This window comes from Hyalella azteca, unplaced genomic scaffold, assembly GCF_000764305.2.
Source record: "Hyalella azteca isolate HAZT.00-mixed unplaced genomic scaffold, Hazt_2.0.2 contig7556, whole genome shotgun sequence".
Lineage (NCBI taxonomy): Eukaryota > Metazoa > Arthropoda > Malacostraca > Amphipoda > Hyalellidae > Hyalella > Hyalella azteca.
In genome coordinates, this window is record NW_025937679.1 from 3,171 (window position 1) to 26,299 (window position 23,129).

General features: G+C 42.7%; 1 protein-coding gene across 1 annotated transcript; it reads right to left on the reverse strand.

The window, feature by feature from the left end:
- Positions 1–1,567: 1,567 nt before the first annotated feature.
- LOC108682343 lies at positions 1,568–20,196 on the reverse strand (the record flags this gene model as incomplete). The annotated part of the gene is made up of 6 exons (XM_047881292.1): positions 20,149–20,196; positions 9,796–9,837; positions 8,951–9,055; positions 8,034–8,145; positions 7,490–7,630; positions 1,568–1,674 (listed from the first exon to the last, which is right to left on the reverse strand). Coding segments are annotated over exons 1-6 (555 nt in total), but the record flags the coding sequence as incomplete, so codon positions are not given.
- Positions 20,197–23,129: the final 2,933 nt, after the last annotated feature.

The following is a 23,129-nucleotide window of genomic DNA, read 5'->3' on the forward strand; positions in this document are numbered from 1 at the left end:
GGGCGCATCATAAGATAGAGGGCGCATCATAAGATAGAGGGCGCATCATAAGATAGAGGGCGCATCATAAGATAGAGGGCGCATCATAAGATAGAGGGCGCATCATAAGATAGAGGGCGCATCATAAGATAGAGGGCGCATCATAAGATAGAGGGCGCATCAGAAGATAGGAGGCGCATCATAAGATAGAGGGCGCATCATAAGATAGAGGGCGCATCATAAGATAGAGGGCGCATCAAAAGATAGAGGGCGCATCATAAGATAGAGGGCGCATCATGAGATAGAGGGCGCATCAAAATAGTGATCAAGGGCTCATCACAGTAGGGATCATCAAGGATTTCACTGATGGTGAAAATAGTGTTGCGCACTAATATTTTTTACTTCAATTATGCTCCGAGTGTCTTTTTTTCTTTTTTAACACGTTAACTCCGAAGTTGTACATATACATACCACGGATTGTATTTCTCCCGGACGTAGAGGTACATACAATTCTGGGTTGCCAAATGGCCTAAAAGACGTCAATGTCGGCGAACAAAAAAGGCCTAAAAAATCTATAACTCAATATATACTAGTATATTTGTAGGTTCCAGTGTAAAAATTTTATTTCTTTTTTAAAGGTTTTAAAATTTTATTAGAAAGTACCCATATAATTAATTTTAGCCGGCCAACGCAATTGAATAAAACTAAACCGCAGAATTTGTCCGCAAAAAAGACTGTCTAGCAACCCTGTTCAAAATAAGTACATAAAATGAAATAATGGTAAAAGATGAAGCAATCGGACTCAACGCGCTAGATATGTATTTATGTTCACAAATGATAATACGGGAAAAAAATGTTCGATCATTACTTATTAGTGTAGAGTACGTTGAGTTATTGATGATCATAATAAAATCATAATAGAATAGAATAAAAGTGTCGGCACTGAAGAAATAGGCCCATGGTCTGTTGCCGATTCTTAATATTGTACTTTTCGTGACTTGATTCACAATGTATAAAATTATTTTATTATGAGTAGTTGAAGCGTTCAATAGAAAGATTATTTATGAAACTCTGATTAAAGTTTTAAATAGATGCAAGACTGCTTAATTAAAAAAACTGGTGTCTCACACTAAGATGGAAAGAATGAAGAATAAATGAGAACACATGATGTGAAAAAAAACAGATATGAAACAGAATTCGAATTTAATATTCATATTCGAATTCAATATTCGAATTCAAATTTAATATTCAAATTCGAATTTAGTATTCGAATTCGACTTCAATTTCCCAAGGCCTGACATCACCACTATACGCGGACTTAAGGTTTAACTTAAGATTCGTTTGAAAAGAATCAATTCAGTAATTTCACTTAGCCAGTGTGTGATTTACTTCCCTGCCGTCGGGATCACAGGAGTGTCGAGTGTGGAGTAACGAATCACGTTGACAAATATGAGAAAGTAATGGTTTCTCAACAGTGACTTGCATTCCGAAAGAGAAGGTTAGCTGGAGTCGTGAGGGAGAGGCTAGATGAATTTTGTCCTACTTATCAAACGGCAATTGCATCACGAACTATTGAGAACTTACTGACTGTCGGCTGTACAATTGTGTTTCGAATGACATTCATCAAGAAATTCACGAGCTTGTACTGCTTCAATCCGGTGTTCTCAACAGTGACGTTGGCGTAGGGAGCAGCGCCTGTTGAAGTTTGCTTTTTTAAATATTTCATAAATAAAGGTAAGCTACTAGCGAGAAATGCGGTTAGCAAGGCCAGTACACAACAATACAAAACATCCTACATATCTTCGAATGTCCTGCTTGCCTTCTAGCCGCGCAAGTTGTCGCGTCACTAGAGAAGCCGCACTAGATAATCGCCTCAGAATTTGTCAATTTTTTATCCTACAGTCGCACGCACTGTGCTGAATCGAAGAGCTGATGGCTTGGACATATGAGGTCTGTCAAACCTGTTTTAATCAATCAATCACATTTCCAGTTTAATGAAATACGCCATGACTGAATCACTTTCCGGTTTGAGTATCATGTCTAAAACTATTCATTGTTGTAAGATTTGTATAGATTTGTGTATGAATCCTCACTCGCGTCACTAAAGAAAGTACAGAAAGTGGAAGCCTCCACCCGTCTTCTGTCAATAATTATTTACGTCAGTACAGAACGTGCACGAGAATATCCTAATTAGTCCTGTACTTGCCAAAACTTCCTAATAATTCAATATCACTGTTCTCTTCACGTCATTCCTCAATATTGCCATTATAATACCTTCTCCATAAAGCCATTCGAGACCAACATCAAGCCGCTAGATCGAGACCGTCAACAAGCAGCTCTTGACCAACAGTAAGGCGCTCATGACCAACATAAAGTTCCAACATACTCATGAGCAACACATTACCGCTCTGGACCAACAGAAAACGTATATTGATCAAAGTCAAGCCTCACTTGACCAACATCAAGCTGCCCTCAACCAGACACAAAAATGTCTCTAAGAACATGATATTTTACTCCTGAAGTAAATGTCAACGGTGTTGGTGCAGCAAAAGCAGCTTAAGGCTCTGATTGAGAACCGAGAGGCTACAAAGAGGCTCGGTTCTTCCCATATGAGTTTCTTCACAAATTAGGCTAAACTTTACTCTACTCGTAAATGAGATGGCGATATGTATTTTTCTATGTTTACCCAGCTATTTATTTATAAACGGTTACCAGGAACAAAAATATGTAAACAATGTATTAAAAGAGTTGTAATGATAAGAAATTTCAAGAAACTTTGGATATTATTGTTCATAAAGTCTGCGACTTTTACACTTTTTTCGAGATGTAAACGGGTTGTAATTTTATTCTCCATTGAATGATATACTCGATATTCCTTGATCAGCCTCCTTGTTGTAGATATTATTTATGAAAAAATAGTTATGATCGAGCCTGCTGTATGGCAATATATAGTATGGGTTTATGGCAAAAAATAGTTATGATCGAGCGAGGAACCTTTAAACAGCAGACGTTCACGCGACACCGGTCCATGCGCGACCGTGTTGATGCGCGTCCATAAGATGCTCGACTGTACACAAAATGCACGTCCACAAGATGCTCGACTGGTTACAAGATGCGCGTCCACAAGATGCTCGACTGTATACAAGATGCGCGTCCACAAGATGCTCGACTGGTTACAAGATGCGCGTCCACAAGATGCTCGACTGTATACAAGATGCGTGTCTGCAAGATGATTGACTGTATACATTTGCCCATCCTGCTTCATCTACCCACCGCCGTGGAGTCCCCAGCTCCCCGGTCTGCCCGCTCATATACTAACTATAAGAAAGCGGACTGGCCCGCCTTCACGGCAGCAGTTGAAGCAGCGCTCGTGTCCCTCCCCCCACCTCGTGTGGAGGTGAGTCGATCCTCAGGGGCGTCCTGGCGGCTGCTGCCAAGCAGCACATCCCTGCAGGCTTTAGAAAGAAGTATTCCCCCGCTGTCAGCCCTGGCTCCTGGTTGCTCATGGAGCAACGGGATGACATCAGGCACACAACCAACCCTAACGACCCACGGCTCCCCGATCTCAACCTAGAGATCTCCACTTCAACACAAGCCCATGCCAGGAATACCTGGCGAACACATCTCGCCTCGTGCAACAGGTGAACTCACCAGTCAAAACACTGGAACCTTCTCCGCTCACTATCCGAAAAGCTTAGCCGCCCTCCACCCAACCAGCCAATCCAATTTGGTCAGACCCCCTTTCGTCGCAGCGCAAGATCTCTACCGTTTTCTGCAAACTATTCACCTCCATCGCTCCGCACTCTCAAAACCCATCCACCCGCCGCCTTATGCGTCGAATTTGGGCTGAGCACCCCCTGGACAGGGACTTCGCCCCTTTTACCCCCAAAATGGTGAAACTCGCCATCAGAGCCGCTAAAAATTCTTCCGCTCGGGGTCCGGATGGACTCACGGTCCTCCACCTCAAACACCTTGGCCCACGTGGCCTCCAGTTCCTCACCTACATCTTTATTATCTCTGTCTCCACGGCCTCCATTCCATCTATATGGAAAAACTCAATAATTATCCCGTTACTAAAACCAGGCAAACCTGGTAACCAGGGATCCTCATACCGCCCCATCTCCCTCCTTTGTCCAGCGGTCATGATCCTGGAACGCCTTCTACTCCCATACATCTCTGATTCCCTCGTCACGGTTTCTTTGCAACGTGGCTTTAAACCGGGACACTCGACAGTCACCGCCCTCCTCTCGCTCGCGCACCAGATTGCGACGGGTTTCAATTCATGCTGTCCCCCAACACGTACAGTGGCAGCTGCGGTCGACCTATCGAAAGCTGTCGATAGTGTCGACCACCCTCTCCTCCTTAGCATGATCGCGGCCTCAGACCTACATCATAATTTGGTCCGCTGGCTGTGCTGTTACCTTAGAGGCAGGATGGCTTCCTGCCTCTATCTGAGAACAAGGTCCCCTTTCAGAACAATCCATTCTGGAGTTCCCCAAGGGTCGGTCATCTCACCAGCCCTATTCAACTACTTCATCTCGGACATACTGTGCCGACCCCTAACATCGCCTCATATGCAGACGACCTCACTATTTTTGTGTCGTCCCCGAGGCTCGACGCCGCGGAGGCTGACCTCTCTGAGCTTCTCCGGGGCGTCTCAGACTGGTCGACCGCCAAGAAACTGGCCGTGGCTCCTGGGAAATCTTCAGTCACGCTCTTCACCCCCGACACTCACCAATCCCGTCTACACCCCTCGGCAACAATCTGCAATGGCATCATCCCCTTGGACAAAACCCCCAAAATCCTAGGGGTCACCTGGGATACCCATTTTACGTTCTCTCCTCATGTCAGAGCCATAGCCGCCAAAGCAACAGGCTCTTTACGCATCTTAAAAGCCCTGGCCGGCACCAACTGGGGCTTCTCCAAGGAAGATATCTTTGCCACATACAGGACAATTACTCGCCCAATCCTCAATTATGCTGCCCCCATTTGATACCCAGTCGCCTCATGCACCGCAATTGCAAGTCTCCAAATCATCCAAAACTCAGCCCTGAGACTAGCCACCGGCTGCCTCAAGATGGCCCCAATTACCCATCTCCACCATGAGACCGGCGTCCTCCCCCTGTCCACGCACCTGGAACTGGCCTGTGCTCAATTTCTCGCCAGCGCCCTCCAGCCTACCCATACTTCTTTTAACATCGTCTCCGCTCCCCCCGGAGACCGCCCCATGAGAGCGTCAATCAAGACGAGGTTCAACCACCTTGTGGCGCCTTTCCTGGCTGACGGCATTTTGCCAGACGGTGCCTATGGAGAGGCAAAACGCTCCCTCCGCAGGGAGATAGCCACCCGTGTGGCGGCGACTGCCGTTAACAACTCTGTCTTCACAACCCCACCACCACCGATTGCAGCAGAAGAGGCCTCGCTCCCTCGCCCTTACCGCTCAGCGCTATCCCAACTAAGCTCGGGATACTGCAGCTTCCTTGCGCTCTACACCCACAGGGTCGGACGCTCCCTTAGCGCCGCTTGCCCGGAATGCGGCGAATCCCTCCAATCCGTCTAGCACCTCTTTGCCTGCCCCGCCTTCCTCACGTCCCTCAGCGCCGCATCTTTGTGGGACAACCCCATGGAGGCGTCGGCGTTCCTGGCCACCCTCCCTGCTTTTGCCCATCTTCCCCCTCTTCCGGTGCCACCCCTCCGACCACCACCGGAGCCTCCGCCCACGCGAGCGTGACGTTTGGCGCAAGGAACAACAACAACATCGACTGTATACAAGATGCGTGTCCGCAAGATGATCGACTTTATACCATATGCATGTCCGCAAGATGATCGACTGTATACAAGATGCGCGACTGTATACTATATGCGCGTCCACAATATGCTCTATTGTATACAAGATGCTCGACTGTACACAATATGCGCGTCCAGAAGATGATCGACTGTATACAAGATGCGCGTCCACAAGATGATCGACTGTATACAAGATGCGTGTCTGCAAGATGATCGACTGTATACAAGATGCGTGTCCGCAAGATGATCGACTGTATACAAGATGCGCGTTTGTATACAATATGCGCGTCCACAATATGCTCTATTGTATACAAGATGCTCGACTGTATACAAGATGCGTGTCTGCAAGATGATCGACTGTATACAAGATGCGCGTCCACAAGATGATCGACTGTATACAAGATGCGTTTCCGCAAGATGATCGACTGTATACAAGATGCGTGTCCGCAAGATGATCGACTGTATACAAGATGCGTGTCCGCAAAATGATCGGCTATATGTATACTCGATGCGCGTTAGCAAGATGATCGACTGTATACAATATACATGATGCGTGTCCACACGATGCGCGTCCACAAGATGATCGACTGTATACAAAATGCGCATCCGCAAGATGCGCGACTGATGCACAATATAAGGACTCATATGCTCGTATTCACCAACTGTCAAGACATTTGTAAAAATGTAAAAATTATCAACAAAGACTGATTTGCATTAACACGTGAGAACGTTTACGGAGGCAGGCGCATTCCTGCAAAAGCATGCGCCACTTACGTTCACTTGTGCATTAAACGGAGATACGTCCTGACCCAATTAAACGCACCCACACGCTCGTTTATATAAACAAACCTCCCACAAACATATAGACCATTTTTTTAGACATGTTAAAGGAAGCACACACAAGTAACTGCGCTCACACTCGATACACTTTGCGCAAAACACAGTACACAAAACTGACCCACAGAGCCATCTGACAGTTTCTGTTTGCCTGTACAAGCGAGGGTCGGACTTTGTGCGAGAGTTGGGCTTTGTGCGAGGGTTGACTTTGTACGAGAGTTGGGCTTTATGAGGGAGTTGGCTTTGTGCGGAAGTTGGGCTTTGTGCGAAGGTCTGACTGGAAAGGTAGGCTACGTACGAGGATTAAGCATTGCGCGAAGGTTGTACAAGAGGTTGTGTTCTAGGGTTTAGTGCCACTATATAGCGCAACTGTTTGCGCGGTGATAGCGACATCGACAAGAGTGGAGCTTGCCGAGGGTCCGAGCATTAAAAAGTTCAGTTCATTTCTCGGTATCGCTGGCGGCCGGAGCTTGGTAGCCGTCAAAGGTTTTGCTTGAAGCATGCCTAGTGCTGCTGTCCCTAAATTAACTCTTGATTCTTGATGCCTTATAGGGAGACTATGAGGTCTTAAGATCTTTATGTGGGGGTTGGGCATAGTATGAGGGTTGGGTTTCGTGTGAGAGCTTGGTTAGAGATGTATAGGGAGGCTTAGAGATGCATAACATTGGGTTAGAGATGTATAACTTTCATCACACATTAATATCATAGGTCATTCAATCTACATATCGGGACCCACATATTTATAGGACAGCAATATCACAGGTCAATCGGTTAAGTTCTAGGGACACACCTATTCATCACGCAATAACATTCAACTTAGGTTTTCGGATTCATTTGTTCATATCACAGTGATATCACAGGCCAATATTAATTGATGGAGTCTCACTGAAAGGAACACTAGAGGGAGTTCCGTAGGAAATGCTGGAGTCGGTCACGTAAATGACTGGTTCTTCTGTCGAACAGGAGCAAAATTTCTTGCCAAATTTGTAGGCTGTGCAGGTTCCATTGAAAGAAAACCCAGCCATGTCTGAAAAAAATTAATTTCTCACCAACATGTATTCGCGGCTATCAATTTTTTTGAAAAAGCGGTAAGTTACTATAGGAATTTGAAATTTATGCCCTCGAGTGTTAGCTGTTACTGCATATGGTGAGCATCCGCGGTCATTGAAAAGCCCTTAATAGCAGGCGGAACTCCTTACAGTTCAAAGGATTAGGTCCAGCTACGTCTTTCCAAGGTCCTGAAGCTTATAATCATTTATCAAATGTTCACTATAACATGTTGTACATTTGTTCACGAATAAATAAGAATGAATCGTTGCAACTCTGTTGCTTCAGACCAAACTATGTGGCCTCCGCGGAAGTGCCGAAGTTGCAAAAGGATTTTAATTTTAAACAATTCTTCAAGACCACAATAGAAGCAGAATATTCACCTTCCATAGCGGCCAGCCTCGCGCACTGCACCACATCTGTTGCTGACATCCTTTTAGTCACATTTACGGCATCAGTCACCTTGAGTGTCGAGATTGAAAAGCGTCGGTAGGTCTGCAAGAAGAAAGCAAATGAACATCACAGCTACATATGTTATCTATCCACTAACGTGCTGAGCAAAAGACTCCAGCAAAATTGGAGACGTAAACTTGTCTTTTAATGATGAGACGTATACAAATCCCTATGTACTGAATGGGGCCCTTGCAGGATCACGCATTCCTCCACCACTTCAGCCAAGAAAGCATCAAACTATTAAAAACACTTTTATCTACTGTGCAAGACATTGCAATCCCTTCTTTTAAATTCAATATATAAAAGTATGAGGACATACTGACACTATTATGGTGGCATGCTGTCGAGTTTATTTCCACGTGCTCCCAATGCTGCAAGTGTGAACACTATACAAGTACACGGCTTACTATCACCGAGCTCGCATACACTTGCTCCTAATGCTGCATGTGTATACGGGTACACGGCTCACCACCACCGAGCTCGTTTACACTTGCTCCTAATGCTGCATGTGTAAACAGGTGCAAGGCTCACCACCACCGAGCTCGTTTACACTTGCTCCTAATGCTGCATGTGCATACGGGTACACGGCTCACCACCACCGAGCTCGTTTATACTTGCTCCTAATGCTGCATGTGTAAACAGGTACAAGGCTCACCACCACCGAGCTCGTTTACACTTGCTCCTAACGCTGCATGTGTAAACAGGTAGACGGCTCACCACCACCGAGCTCGTTTACACTTGCTCCTAATGCTGCATGTGTAAACAGGTACAAGGCTCACCACCACCGAGCTCGTTTACACTTGCTATTGCTCCTAATGCTGCATGTGTAAACAGGTACACGGCTCACCACAAGCGATTTGCTGCCCGGCATCGTCAAGGACCGGAAGCGGACAGAAGTGGAAGTCTTTGCTCCACATCCCAGCGGACCAGGGCGGCCTGTAACCACGTTGACCTGCGGATGAACGTGCGCGAGTTACTGCCCCGCTGTGGGTGGGTTTTATTGCTAATTGAGTTCCTCGCTGCTAACAGCTTGTCGTCTGAGTTCATGCAGTGCTAGTTTACGTGAAGTAGCCGAGCTGACCCAGGAGCTGTAAGACTGGGCTTTGATCTAATCGGCAAGCGTTGCTCATTACCCGATTCGAAGTTCATTACGCACGTTTTTCATAATAAAGATATCAGTTTGTTCTAATCATACATTTCAGAAGGATCACTCGGTACTAAGTACGTCTTTACATATATATCAAAAAATGAGGATGCTTCGTTCAAATGTAACCAAAATCTTTATTATCAACGATAATAGGTAAAATTGTCACGAAAAATCATGGATTTCAATGATTTATCAAACTTGCAAAAACCCAGCAGAATGATACATCAATCGTACAATAAGCAAGACTAATATTTGAGGAAGTCGATATCAGTCTCCCATCAAATCAATAGTTTACCTTCCTCTAGAATCTGCAGAGAAAATTGTGTTTCATAAGAAACTTGAATTTGTTTGCCTAACTTCTCATTGGTAGTCTGAGCCTTGAAGTGTGGCGTCGCCCTTTCCCCCAAATTACGTTGTTTAAAATCAATAGCATTTATGCATCATGCACAAAGTCAATAACTACCTAGCTATTCATGAAGAATTCTGACACAAAATAATAATTAAGGCGACGCAACTGGAAACATGGCTACGGCTATTGTACTCACGCTGTCAGGATACGAAGCCGTGGCGAGTCCAAGGCCCAACACCTGCAACACAAAAAGGGCTATGATGTCAAATAGAGACAAATGCCCGTAAGAAACTGCTCAAGATAAACCAGCATGAAGAGAAAGATTCGTGAAGCTTTTGGTGGACATATAATCTCCGGAGTGAGCACATTTTTTGGTTATTGTAAAGCTGCTAATTGGTGATTCTGCAGCTGCATAAGCTCAGAAAACAACATGGATATTGCTGGGGACTACCTCTTTCACTATCTCAAAGTCAGGAAAGGGTTTCAGTCGAGATAAACACTTTGTATTCACACTGTATTCAGTAAAATAGATATGTACAATTGCGTTGTGCCGTACAGTCCACTCCAGCTAAAGTCTAAAACATGAATGAATGAATCCCTAAAGTACGCAAAACCTAAATTGCGGAACTGAAAGTCCAAATGTAAATGGAAAAATTGTTACTAAGAGATATGAAAAAATTTATACTATTAGATATTTACTTAACTTGACTTAACTTAACTTTTAACTAACTTAAACTTAGATATTTACAAAATATGAAATATATTTTCACAGGTATTTACAATCCCAGAAAACAGGTTTCCGAAAATAAAACCCATCTACTACAAATTGAACACCATATTCCATCAAACAATACACGTCTATAAACTCTAACTTTAAACCGTACATCTTTCTAATTCCTACGGACTATACATTGAAAGTATTATGTGGTATACAAGAATTATTTATTACACAATATTAAATCCATAAATCTATAGTACAAAATTCACTTTACAAAATGGGGCATCTGTCACTTTACATAAACATTTCGAAACTATATTCAACTAAACGCTACTAATCACAATAAATCATACCGGTTAAAAGAATATTCAGTGATCAATAATGTACATGTAAAAATTTTATAGGCTACAAATTTAGAATCAAAACTAAACATGCCCAAAGTTACTTGTGACGATATTCAAGAACTTTCGTTTGCACACGTGGGTATTCATCTACGGGTGCCTGAGATCTTGTACACCTCCTCTCACTAGCTATTGCACTAGTGGCACGTTCAGGAACAATGTCAGAGGTTTCTTCCTGTTCTCGCGTCACATTTACACGGGTAGCCTCAAACCTCTGGCGCCAGGAGTCAGTCGTACAGGTGACGCCAGCCTTATAATTGCTAATACCAGACTTGAGGTGCTACAAATGTTCCTGCATGGTGGTCAGAATATCATTTCGAACATCATCGCCTGCCAAATTACCCATTCCAACTATGTCGGAGACATCGTCAATCCAACCATCATTAAGCGATTGCGAAACAGTCCTCAGCCTTACAACAGACTTATCATTACTGTTAATTGACGAAACACGCGCCGACAGTTCCTGGGCTTATTCATCGTATACTGGTGTGGTCACCCGGTGCTCTGGTATTATTTCAGTCACAGTCTCTTTATCAAAACTCCAGTTTACCGACGTTTCGGCATCCAAACTGTTACAATTGGTAGCTTCTACTACATCGGAACGTGTACAAGACCATTGCAGCGCCAAGAAACTATTATTTCCATTACCAGATGGATAATCCTGACTATCATGAATCAGCGATATTTGAAATGACACTTCAGGCGGAGAACTAGTGGCTTCAGGAACAGGCTTTGAGTTATGTTGAACCAGACCGTCATTATTTTCCTCTACATCCATTTCATCAGAGCTCCAGTCAAGAGCCTTACGGCTAGAAAAACTATCACTAGGGGTTGGAACACTGAACGAATTTGACGATGTTTTGTGAAGTAAAAACCTAGCCTTTAATCGTAAAACTTCTCTTTTAAATCTAAAATACACTTTATATCTGGGACAACTGGACATCTATCACCAGTCGGATTACCATCAAACTCTGCAGAAACATTTATTTCCGTCGCTCTATCAATATCATTACTCACTCATATCTGATAACTTTACAACAGTTAAGGGATACATATCAATATTAGTCACGGCATTACATACTGGAATTTTAGAATCGGATGGATCTTCGCAGATCTCAATTACACGCTTATTGTCATTACAGCGCTCGTTATTATGATTTCCAGACAAATCATAGTTACTAGGCGTATCTTCAATTACCGAGTGCCACGTATTGCCGCATACTTTTTATGCCTTAGGCCCCTTTCACACAGGGCAGTAAATACTGCCAGCGTCCGACAGTATTTACTGCCGAACCTTAGCGGACATACGAAATGTGGAATGCTGTTCACACACGACTGCTTTTACTGCGGCGTAGAATTTGACGCCTGACGCCAGCGTCTGTCCTGCTAAAACGGCGGCAGTAGATTTGTCGCGCAGTTTAGCTTGCAATGGTATTCAATGTAATCTTTCACACTGGGCGGTTTTTGACGCCAGATCCCAGCAGACAGTGGGGCCGTATTTTAGGTGCATAATAAACAGCACTGCTAGACTGATAGATTATAGACTGATATTGTAACATAAATATCGGTACATAAATATTGTTACATAAACATAAAGATATACATTGTTAAATATATATTTCCTTGAAGTGATAGATATATTTTATAAAAGATATATTTTCCATAAAATATATAGGTATTTCCATAGAGATGTATTTACATCATTCTCACATAGAGATATACAGTATTTTCATAGAGAAATATTGTTACATAAACATAGAGATGGACTGATGAAGCATAAAGCACTGCAAGACTGATAGAACCCAGCAGTAAAAAGCGCCTCGTGTGAAAGATTGCGCTGTAAATACTGCCGCGGCATTTTTGACGCCCGCAGTATCTACTGCCCTGTGTGAAAGGGGCTTTAGAGACGGTTGCTGGCCTTCTGTACTGACGCTGTTCTCGACGATAAGGACAACTTCCGATAACGTGTCCATTGCCTCCACAAACGAAGCACAATCCTAGACGTGAACGACAATCACGACGCACGTGCCAAACACGATGACAGTAGTTACAGGTGACATCATCTCTACTAGTTGGATGGTTCATGCGAGGATCCAAAGGTTCTGGGTCAACCGGTCTAGAGGAGATCTGACCACTGAGAGAAATTAACCGAGACTTCTGGACACCTTGTTGAGACCGTTCTGTTGCTATATCCAGGGGTTGGTGCTGTACTATAACGTCCTTCGACAAATGAGGTCTAAAGATCGCACTGTTGTTGATGCAAGCGAGAAGAAAACACAGATATTGCATATATAATGAAAAATAAAAATTAACTTGTTGATCTTGTTTAGCATTCATAATAATGGCCTCTCATGCCATTACCTTTCACTAACACTAGCAGATGATCCTGGCGCTGCTCGGGGTAGATAATTATCATTGTGCTTTGAGAATCTCGTTATCAAATCATCCCAACCGAATCAAATCCATATTCTACAATCAGCCCTAATTAAAACGCAATTTTGAGGACAGTAATTATATTTTCAAAATAATTAATATTAGCTCATAAGTTTTTGATAACAATTACTCGATGTGACCAATCCCTGCTGGAGCAGAAGGACTCAAAGCGCTCGCATGATGGCTTATTTACTTCAATGAAACACGAAGTTTGTAACTGCAATTAAGTGAAGAGTATTGATGAAATGAGACTCAGGTTCCCATGCAGACCATCTTAATGTTACCATGACATCCTTAATCGCTGATCAAGACTAGTCTCTTGTTTGCTATGGGAATCCTTTAGTAGTGATCACATGAAGACAGCACGCCCACTATAATATTTTCGTCACCACAAAATTTCAGGAATATAATCGCGCGATGAGCAGGTGTGTGAATTCCTCTACATTTGATATTTTTTGTTTTTTCCGAGACCTAAAAAATTGCTTGCCACCTCACGTGAAGTGAGGCCATGTTGTGCATGAAATGGTGAAAATTAAGTTCAATATATATATATTAACTAACCTCTGAAACTGATTCAAATTTGCAAAGAATTCAACTTGGTTCAGCGATATTTTCTAGAAGTCTTTAAACGAAGTTTTCAAAACCAGCAAGACTAAAAATCTTCCACAAACAAAAACTTATGATTTTTCATCAGATGAGGGGATAACGAGTTTGTGTCAGTCTCATATTATATAATAAAATTTCAGCCACCAAATTCCGCAGCCTAATTTGCCGGCGGTAGGCGGTAAGCATATTACGAACGAGTTCTTATCATTACCACTGCGATTATCCGCGGTGGGCGTCGGATAAGAGTTAGCTTCGCGAGCAGCACAATTCAATTACAGCTGCCCCACTATGCAGTGACTATATGAATTAGGTGAAAACCCAGCGGCACCACAGAGAGGGCAACTTCACGACGGTCATGGTAATTATTAGACCAGACATGGCTAGCAGAATAGATCCAAGCCTATGAACCAGTAATTATGTTAGGAACGATGCTGCTTCGGTAGAAGCACCGTAAAATGAGGAGTCTGCCAATACCGAGGGGCCTTTGCAATGGATAAAGCGACAAAATATCGATATTGCAAGTTAACATACGAGGCAGGGATTGGTGACACATATATAGTTGCGTCTGAGAATTGAGATCTCGGTTTGATAAACAGCAACATTTGGTTCAGCATTCCACACAAACTGATGGGAAAAGAGAGCCGAGCTAACATTTGCTGAAGCCGAGCTGACATCTGCTAGAGCCGAGATGATTGCTGCTAATGCTGAGCTGACTGCTGCTAGTGCTGAGCTGACTGCTGCTAGAGCCGAACTGACATCTGCTCGGGCCGAGCTGACTGCTGCTGGACCGGAGAAGACTGCTGTAAGAGCCAATCTGACTGCTGACAGAGCCGAGATGACTGCTGCCAGAGTAGAGCTAACATCTGCTAGAGTCGAGCTGGCATCTGCTAGAGTCGAGCTGACATCTGCTACAGCCGAGGTGACATCTGCTAAAGCCAAGCTAACTGCTGCCAGACCTGAACTGACTGCTGCTAGAACCGAACTGACAGTTACTAGAGCCGAACTGACTGCTGCTAGAGCCGAACTGACTGCTGCTAGAGCCGAGCTGACAGCTGCTGGAGCCGAACTGACTGCTGCTAGAGCCGAACTGACTGGCTGGAGCCGAGCTGACTGTTGCTAGAGCCGAGCTGACTGTTGCTGAAGCCGAACTGACTGCTGCTAGAGCCGAGCTGACAGCTGCTGGAGCCGAACTGACTGCTGCTGGAGCCGAGCTGACTGTTGCTGGAGCCGAGCTGACTGTTGCTAGAGCCGAGCTGACTGTTGCTGAAGCCGAGCTGACTGTTGCTGGAGCCGAACTGCCTGCTGCTAGATAGAGCCGAACTGTCTGCTGCTAGAGCCGAACTGACTGTTGCTAGAGCCGAACTGACTGCTGCTAGAGCCGAACTGACTGCTGCTAGAGCCGAATGCTAGAGCCGAACTGACTGTTGCTAGAGCCGAACTGACTGCTGCTAGAGCCGAACTGACTGCTGCTAGAGCCAAACTGACTGCTGCTAGAGCCGAGCTGACTGCTGCTAGAGCCGAACTGACTGCTGCTAGAGCCGAACTGACTGCTGCTAGATAGAGCCGAACTGTCTGCTGCTAGAGCCGAACGGACTGCTGCTAGAGCCGAGCTGGCCGAGCTTACAGACGGACACCTCGTTGAACTGAGCAAATTTTGACAGGAATGACAGACCGTTTATATAAACGGCGCAGGACAAACCTCTAGAACTTTAGGACGTTTTTTTTTGGACGAAGTTGTTTGAGATTTTAACTTCTCACAATAGCCGGCGTTTCACAATGTTTAAGCATTCCAGAAAAAAATTTTAAATAAATTTTCATGAGTATATAAATTGGCCCCCGTTTGAGAAAAAGAGTGGAAAATTTTTGAATCCATAAGTGATGAGAATTTATTAGTCTTTGTGGACAGACAATAACAATGCTGGCCCCGAAAAATAGATGTATCAATAACACAAGCCTTCAAAACTCCCGCCACGTGAACGTGAGAGTCCACTATACCTCAAAATAAGCCTCCATAACTCCACCCACGTGAACGCGGCAGTCCACTGCACCTCAAACACAAGCTGCTATGACTCCCACCACTTGGACGTTACCCAAATTCTCAAACACCTACGAGAAATGTCTCAATGGCCACAACGACCGCCGTCAACTGTCCAAACCACAAGGAAAAAATACAAAATAAACAACAATCCCAACAAGAAACTATCAATCACAAAACCAAGCAAACATATCTCAACATAGCCAAACAAGTAATAAAGAAACAAACATTCCACAACACAACTTTACAATGACAGACAAGACGCAACTCAAACTGACCACATGCCCATATCGCCAGCCTCTCCCGAAATGAGGGGTTCGGCAGCATACTAACCAAATAATTGAAGACTAACTACGATATGGACGCGACTTTCCCGACAGAGACTCCGCCAACAAAATATTGAACTTTTTTATAACCAACCCGGAACCTAGACTCCTGACAAAGACATCAACCTTCAAATGGAATTTATTGACGATAACGACATGAGACGGTTCTCACTAAACTTGCCAGAGAGGCCAAGAGATCTCTCAGAACGTGCCTCCCGCTGACAACCAAAATCCAAAACGAAGAACACGATCCCAGAAAACGAAGAATTAGTGACGAACAGTGCGGAAGATCACCCATTTAACTGCCAGGACAAGACGAATTAATAGCTGTTAGACTATTTAGAAGCAGCAGAAACCCCAACCCAATAACTGCCGGTACTCAACAGCTGGTTCTTTAACGAACTGAGAAAGAACGAATTCGGACAGAAGCTATCAGTGAAAGACCTAGGCTCATCGAAAATTATCGACATTTGAGACGAGACGAATTTAAATTCTACAAGCCCACAGTCAACATCCAACCTAACAACGCCTTCGTTACCATGAGTAGATACACTACCATAAAAAACAACCACCGCCAAAAAGCTGAAACAATCCTTATTTAAACATCCAACCCCATCATGACCCCTCAATCAACACTAAATATACGGCCCATCAATACTGATACAATGTCCAACACTGGCATAATAAGAAATTTACATTTTCAAATATTTACAATGACATAGATCCTGGCATCATTCTTATTAACGATCACTCTATCACCTACAACAACACTTTATTAAAAAAATCAATAACAACGTCCATAGCTGCAACAGAGATAATACAGTTCACTCCGCGGTTCTGCCAAAGCAGTAAATGGCGGTATCCCACATAAACTGCACGACAACTTCCACACAACCAAGCTCGCAATCACAATAGAGAACCAAAAAGGACCCAGCACGATAGAAACTACATGCAGTCCACCCCGCATAGACTACACCAACATTGACTTCCACTCCCTTTTGTATAGGTCTCATCCCGTATACCTCCTTGCAGAAACACATGCAAAGCACACAACATTAAGAAAATAGTTCCTCCAACCACATAGGAAGACAAGTACACTCACTAATATGACAACGCAAATGTATCACATCGGCCCTTACTTTCTAACCTTCATCACCCACAACAGGACATCACCTGGCTGAGTACTATACAACAATAAAGCGTTCCACAACATACACATACAGCCCGGACCATCACAACATCAGACCACATTCCATAATAGCCACTATATCTGCAAATCTCATTCAAATACCCATTTGTCTTCCTAGATCCTTCCTTAGAGCAAATTGGACACAATACAAACAAAGTACCCACATAACCTGACCCTACACTAGAATAAATAGACAAAGCTGGACAAATAATATACATAAATAATAGACAAAATAATAAGACAAAATAATAGACAAGGGGACAATACACATACAGAACGCTACCGATACCTCAATCCCTACCATGACACACCGCATTATTCCCGGCACCGGACACACCCACCAAATATTACTCATTCACACAATACCAAGCCACTCTCCAATACATTCACACCCACGGTCCATCGCTAGAATTCAACAGACAAATCATCACCATGCGTCAATAACTACCCACAGCATATACAGACGCATCCAAACACAGACAAGGTAGAACCTCATTAGCATATAAGAAACACAAAAAGATCCCCAAAATTTTGGTCATCCCTAAAACGCATTTAAGGCTCCAACACCAAGCAAACTGTCCCGCACCTCAAACATAACATACAACATGACACAACCGAACAAAGAGAACCCATGTTCCGCAAAAACTGGCAAGATATATTCACTCATGATGACGCAGACAATGAAGACGTTGACATAGAACACATCCACACCACACAAGACCACGTCAGCAACAACATACACCTAATTCACTAATTCACCCATATAATCACAACGACCTCCCGCGGCACCATCCTGCGGACTTCCCACCTATTACCATTAGCTAGAGAATTACTACACACACTAAGAACATTCAAACAAAATTACTTGGTCCCACAGGCATCACAACACTCAAACACCTACACAGAAACATGATCCACTATCTAATATACATATTCAATCGTGCCATTCGTCGGTTGTTTCCCGGAGTCACTGAAACATGCCTTCATAATTTTCCACTCCAAACCCAACGCATTGCAACACCAAGTTCAAATTTACAGACCCATCTCACTACTAGACATCAACGGGAAGCTTTTAGACAAAATACTCAACAATAGATTATACAAACCCATATTAATTCACAACATGCGTAACACAAGTCAACACAATTTTAGGAAGCATAGAGGGACACACACAGCGCTAGCCACATTCCAGGAGACACTAGCCATACAGTTAGCAGGACATGACCTCACTGACATACTGATTCGCGATTTGACCAAAGCCTTTGAAATGCAAGGTTTGGCACACCTGACTCCAATAAGAGATCACTCAAGTCAACCTTTATGCATCATTCACTAAATCATTCTCAGTCTACCATACAGACAGAACAGTATCCATAATAAGAATAGGTAATCACATAGGTCCTCGGTAATAACTTCACACAGGTGCCCCCCAAGAGGGTTGTCTCACCCCCACACTAAACAGCTTCTACACCCACGACTTCCCACCATGATGCCCAGCACAGACTACATAGCTTATGCAGATGGCAAAACACAAATAACCACAGGGCATTACCCACACAACCATGCAGCAGTGCAAACACAATACGCCATCCAACATATCCACACCTTTTAAAATAAATGGCTCGTTAGGGAAAACTCGAATAAATTTAAAATCATCCCCATCATTAGGCGAAACACTTCCAACAGCTTCATAGACAACACCGACTATCCATATGCGAACATTGGAACAGTTTTAGGTTTACAATTCACAATACCCGGTTTCAGCTCTCAAATACCAAAAAGAAAAAGAATGTTGTTCACCAATCCGCACAAAATCCACTGATTTTACCACCTCCCACCCAACATAAAGCGCACGTTATACCTCTCGATCCTTTTTCAGATCATCCCTCATTTAACTCCCGATACCGATACACCCCAATCAAAATAATCCATATCCAAGCTGCAGACAGTACAAAACAATGCACTCCGATTTTTCACACTCACACTGGTCCGACTTCACATCCTATCAAATACTCCACGAACAATGCGACATTCCTACAATAAACACAGTCCGTCACCAACAAACACGCAAAACTGGTTCCACCCTTAAAACATATGATCCAAATTTTTCAATCAACAACTCGCATTACTCCCAAACGACAAATCAAGGCAGGACCGGTTATTCAAAAGCTTCAATTTACACGCACATGGTCCCCCACCTATACCTCTATACAAATAACAACACAAGGGACCATGCTCCACCCATATCTCCTCCACGGCAAATATCGCTTTTTGTATTTTCCGTCTCGACCATAATAGAGAATGATTTGTCAATATTAGAACACGAGTGATGGGATGAGAACAGATAATATAGGTGCAGTGTCCAAATAAATAATATGTGCTGTTGGAGAACAATACTGGTATTTATATGATTTAGCTTTATACGATCTTTCGATGGTGAACTTTCGAAGTTATTTTCACAAATTACTAAATATTAATTATTTTGCAAATTAGCAATCTGTCATTCAGCATTAGACTGAAATCAGTCGAACAAATATTTTCCGTAAACATTTATATGGAAAAACGTATTCGTCGCTGATTAAATTTGATAAATTTATTTATTGAAGTCGAGCCTCAAATGATACTGCATTACAATGACCGCTGCGAAGACAGGTCACTCCACTTTGGCTGTATTCTCGACCGTGCGGCGTTTCTAACCTTCATTATGATTGATCAGTTGCTTGCAATTTTGCGAGGGGCAGATTTGTACGAGGAATGGAAACACAAGTATTTTGATTACCTATAGCGGAAGTTTCCTCTCCTATCCGCGAAAAACGAAGAGTAACTTGATATCGAACTCACCGTAGCCATGATGCCGAGGGCAAAGACGCGGACTGGAAGCTTTTTCATGGCGGCAGATTCTAGTTCTGGGTTTATTGCAACGGGCAATACGATAACGATAATGATAATGGTTGCTGAAAATTTGTTGATTAGGATGTATATAGGATTGATATGTATACCATTAAGAAAAATATACATAATATTCACAAAATATATTACACATAGAAATATGTAATGTACTTCGCGAGCTTCAGTCGACTGCTTCCAGAAGCATGCACTTGATAAGCACTTCAGTAATAGTTAGCCTCAACTTTTTACGAACAAATTTTTTACCGAACAATTTTATTGAGCATTACAACTCAACCATTCAATTTAATCCATACTTTCTTCCTACGAGTTTATAAGATTAGAAGCAGCAAATTTAAAAAATTATAATGTTCTCTCGATAACAAAACTGCTGGAGGTAATTCTGACCTTCTATCCGCCCTTTATGCTCAGCCGCCCTTAAGGGTACTCATAATTTGCTCTCAACGCCAGCTTCCAGATATTGTTTTCCATTTTAAATATGGTGGAAAGCCTTGCAGGAAAGACAACTAATTAATTTTGTTATCTAAACTTATTGTAATCCCAATTTCTTTGAAATTTTAATAACCGATATATTTTATTTATTAATAATTTCGTATTGTACTTCTGCATAATTAAACTTTTATTACCTTCTCGTAATATTTAGAGTGACACATAAATGTACAGTATATTTTGGTTTCGTAACGATTATTATTACAACACTTCTCTTTAACTTCACTTCTTGTTGTTTGTTTGTATGTTTGTCTGCTACAAATCTTATAAGCGATATTTAACACATTTATACTTTGCCAATCGTTCTGAATTTTTGCACACTTGCCTAAAGTCAACGGATCAATTGACAGAATGAATAATTTTACAAATAATTTTTTTATATTAAAAAATTTAGAAAACAAATTTTTTAATATTCAAAAATAAAATCGGAAATTCATTGTACATGTGTAACATCAAAGACACTAGACTCTTTAGAAGTGTTGTCTTTAAAAAGTAATTTTTAAACGTATTTCTTCGAACGTGTATATTTCTTTGAACGTGATAATTCATTTCAAAAATATGAAGATTTTATATATCATATTTATTTTCTAATTTTAAACGGCGCAAAAATTTCAAAAGAAAACAAAATAGACTAAAATAGAAAACCAGGAAATATGTCAACTCGTTTATTTCTGGTCATTGACTGAGTAGTCGAAGTATGAATGCAGAGATGAATAATAATTTATGGCAGCCAATCAACCTAGGTGATAAAAATTTAGACACAGAAAATAAGTTTGATGAATCTTGTCTCTGGAGAGCCGCAGCTTCATAGTCACTCCCCACGAGGGACGGTATACGCGGGGCCGGTAAGGGATTCGGTCGCTCCTGAGCACTTCCACGCGGTGCGACCGGTCGCACAGAGCGAGTAAGTAAGACTAGCATCAGGAAGAGCACTCGCTCACGTAGCTTAATCGACACAAGTGTTTGTCGCGTTTCTAGTGTTGTTGCCCTGAATAAAATAACCTCGAAACTTACAAGTGTTCAAGGTCTTGGTTCCAGCGTTCTCTTTGTTCGAGTCAGAAACGAGCACTCGCGCACGTACACAAATGAAACAAGTGTTTGTGTTTATATCGTTAACATGAATAGAATAACCTCGAAACTTACAAATGTTCAAGTGCATTCTTTGTTCCAGAGCATTCTTTGTTCAAGCGCACTTTTCGTTCAAGAGCACTCTTTGTTCCAGCACATGTTCCGGAAGAAGAAGAATAAGTAACACTAGTTCCATCGCACTTTCCAAGTGACCTTTGTTCATTGGTTACTTCTTGTGATGCGATGACGAAAGTTTTGTTGTTACGTTCGAAGCTATACCAGCATGGAATGAATGTGAGCTTGCAAGTAGGCGAAAAAAAACTCCTTCATAAGTTGGAAAATTGTTAATTGCATTTTTATCCGCGTGTCTATGTGAAGAATTTGTAAACGTATTTGTAATTGATTTGTTAAAAATGTGAAAATTATGAGCATCGCCAGGTAATGGACTGCATAAAGTTCAACATTGAAGCAGAGGTTTCTTTATTCACAGGACCGAATCGCTAAAATGGCTTACGCTCATATGAACGAGAAGCGTTACGCCCCATCTCCAACCCCTTTATAAATAAATACACAGCTGAAATAAATACACAGCTGACCATGTTGCACTCGGACGCTAGTTGTTCCCATCCCGTTTGGGTGTAGCTGGTCCCAAAATAACACACCACATCCAATACACCATCATGCTGACGGACTGACTCGATTCACCGAGAATGGCATACAGCAGAAACGAGACCGAAAACCCAGTACGAAATAAACTCTTAGCCCCACCTCCCTCCGAGTCTCGAGCACTCACCCACCCACCGCCATATAAATCATCACTGTTCATAAACATCATCACCCCGTTATCATCATATAATATGAGAAAATAAAAAAAAATTATTAAAAAGCGAAAGCGCATGTAAATAGTAAGTGCACGAATCACTTTTTTTACTGTGCTAAAAACATTAAATAATGTGAATAGAGAACTACAATCCTCTCATCGTCCCCCCGCTAGAACCATCCAAAATCCTGACGGATTACCAACCCCCTTCCCCCAACCCCAAACAAACCCCACTGTTTTATGAACCACCCAATCATGCATAATGCGCCTTTTTCATCTCTTACTGTCTTTTCCATTTCTCCTTACTCTTTCTGGGCACTCTGTGCCGCCTCTTGTTCTCTTCCACACTCTCCTAGAGGCTCTACAACATTGCAACAAAATGGCAGGCGAGGTTAACTGGGAGCTCTTCATTTAACATCTCACTCAGATAAATTAGTGTCACTTTATTCAAATAGCGATGCACCTTTTGTCTTGAATGGGCTCTCCTGACAAAGTCCATTCCGATCGTGGACCTATTGGTCAAGATAAACTTATATGA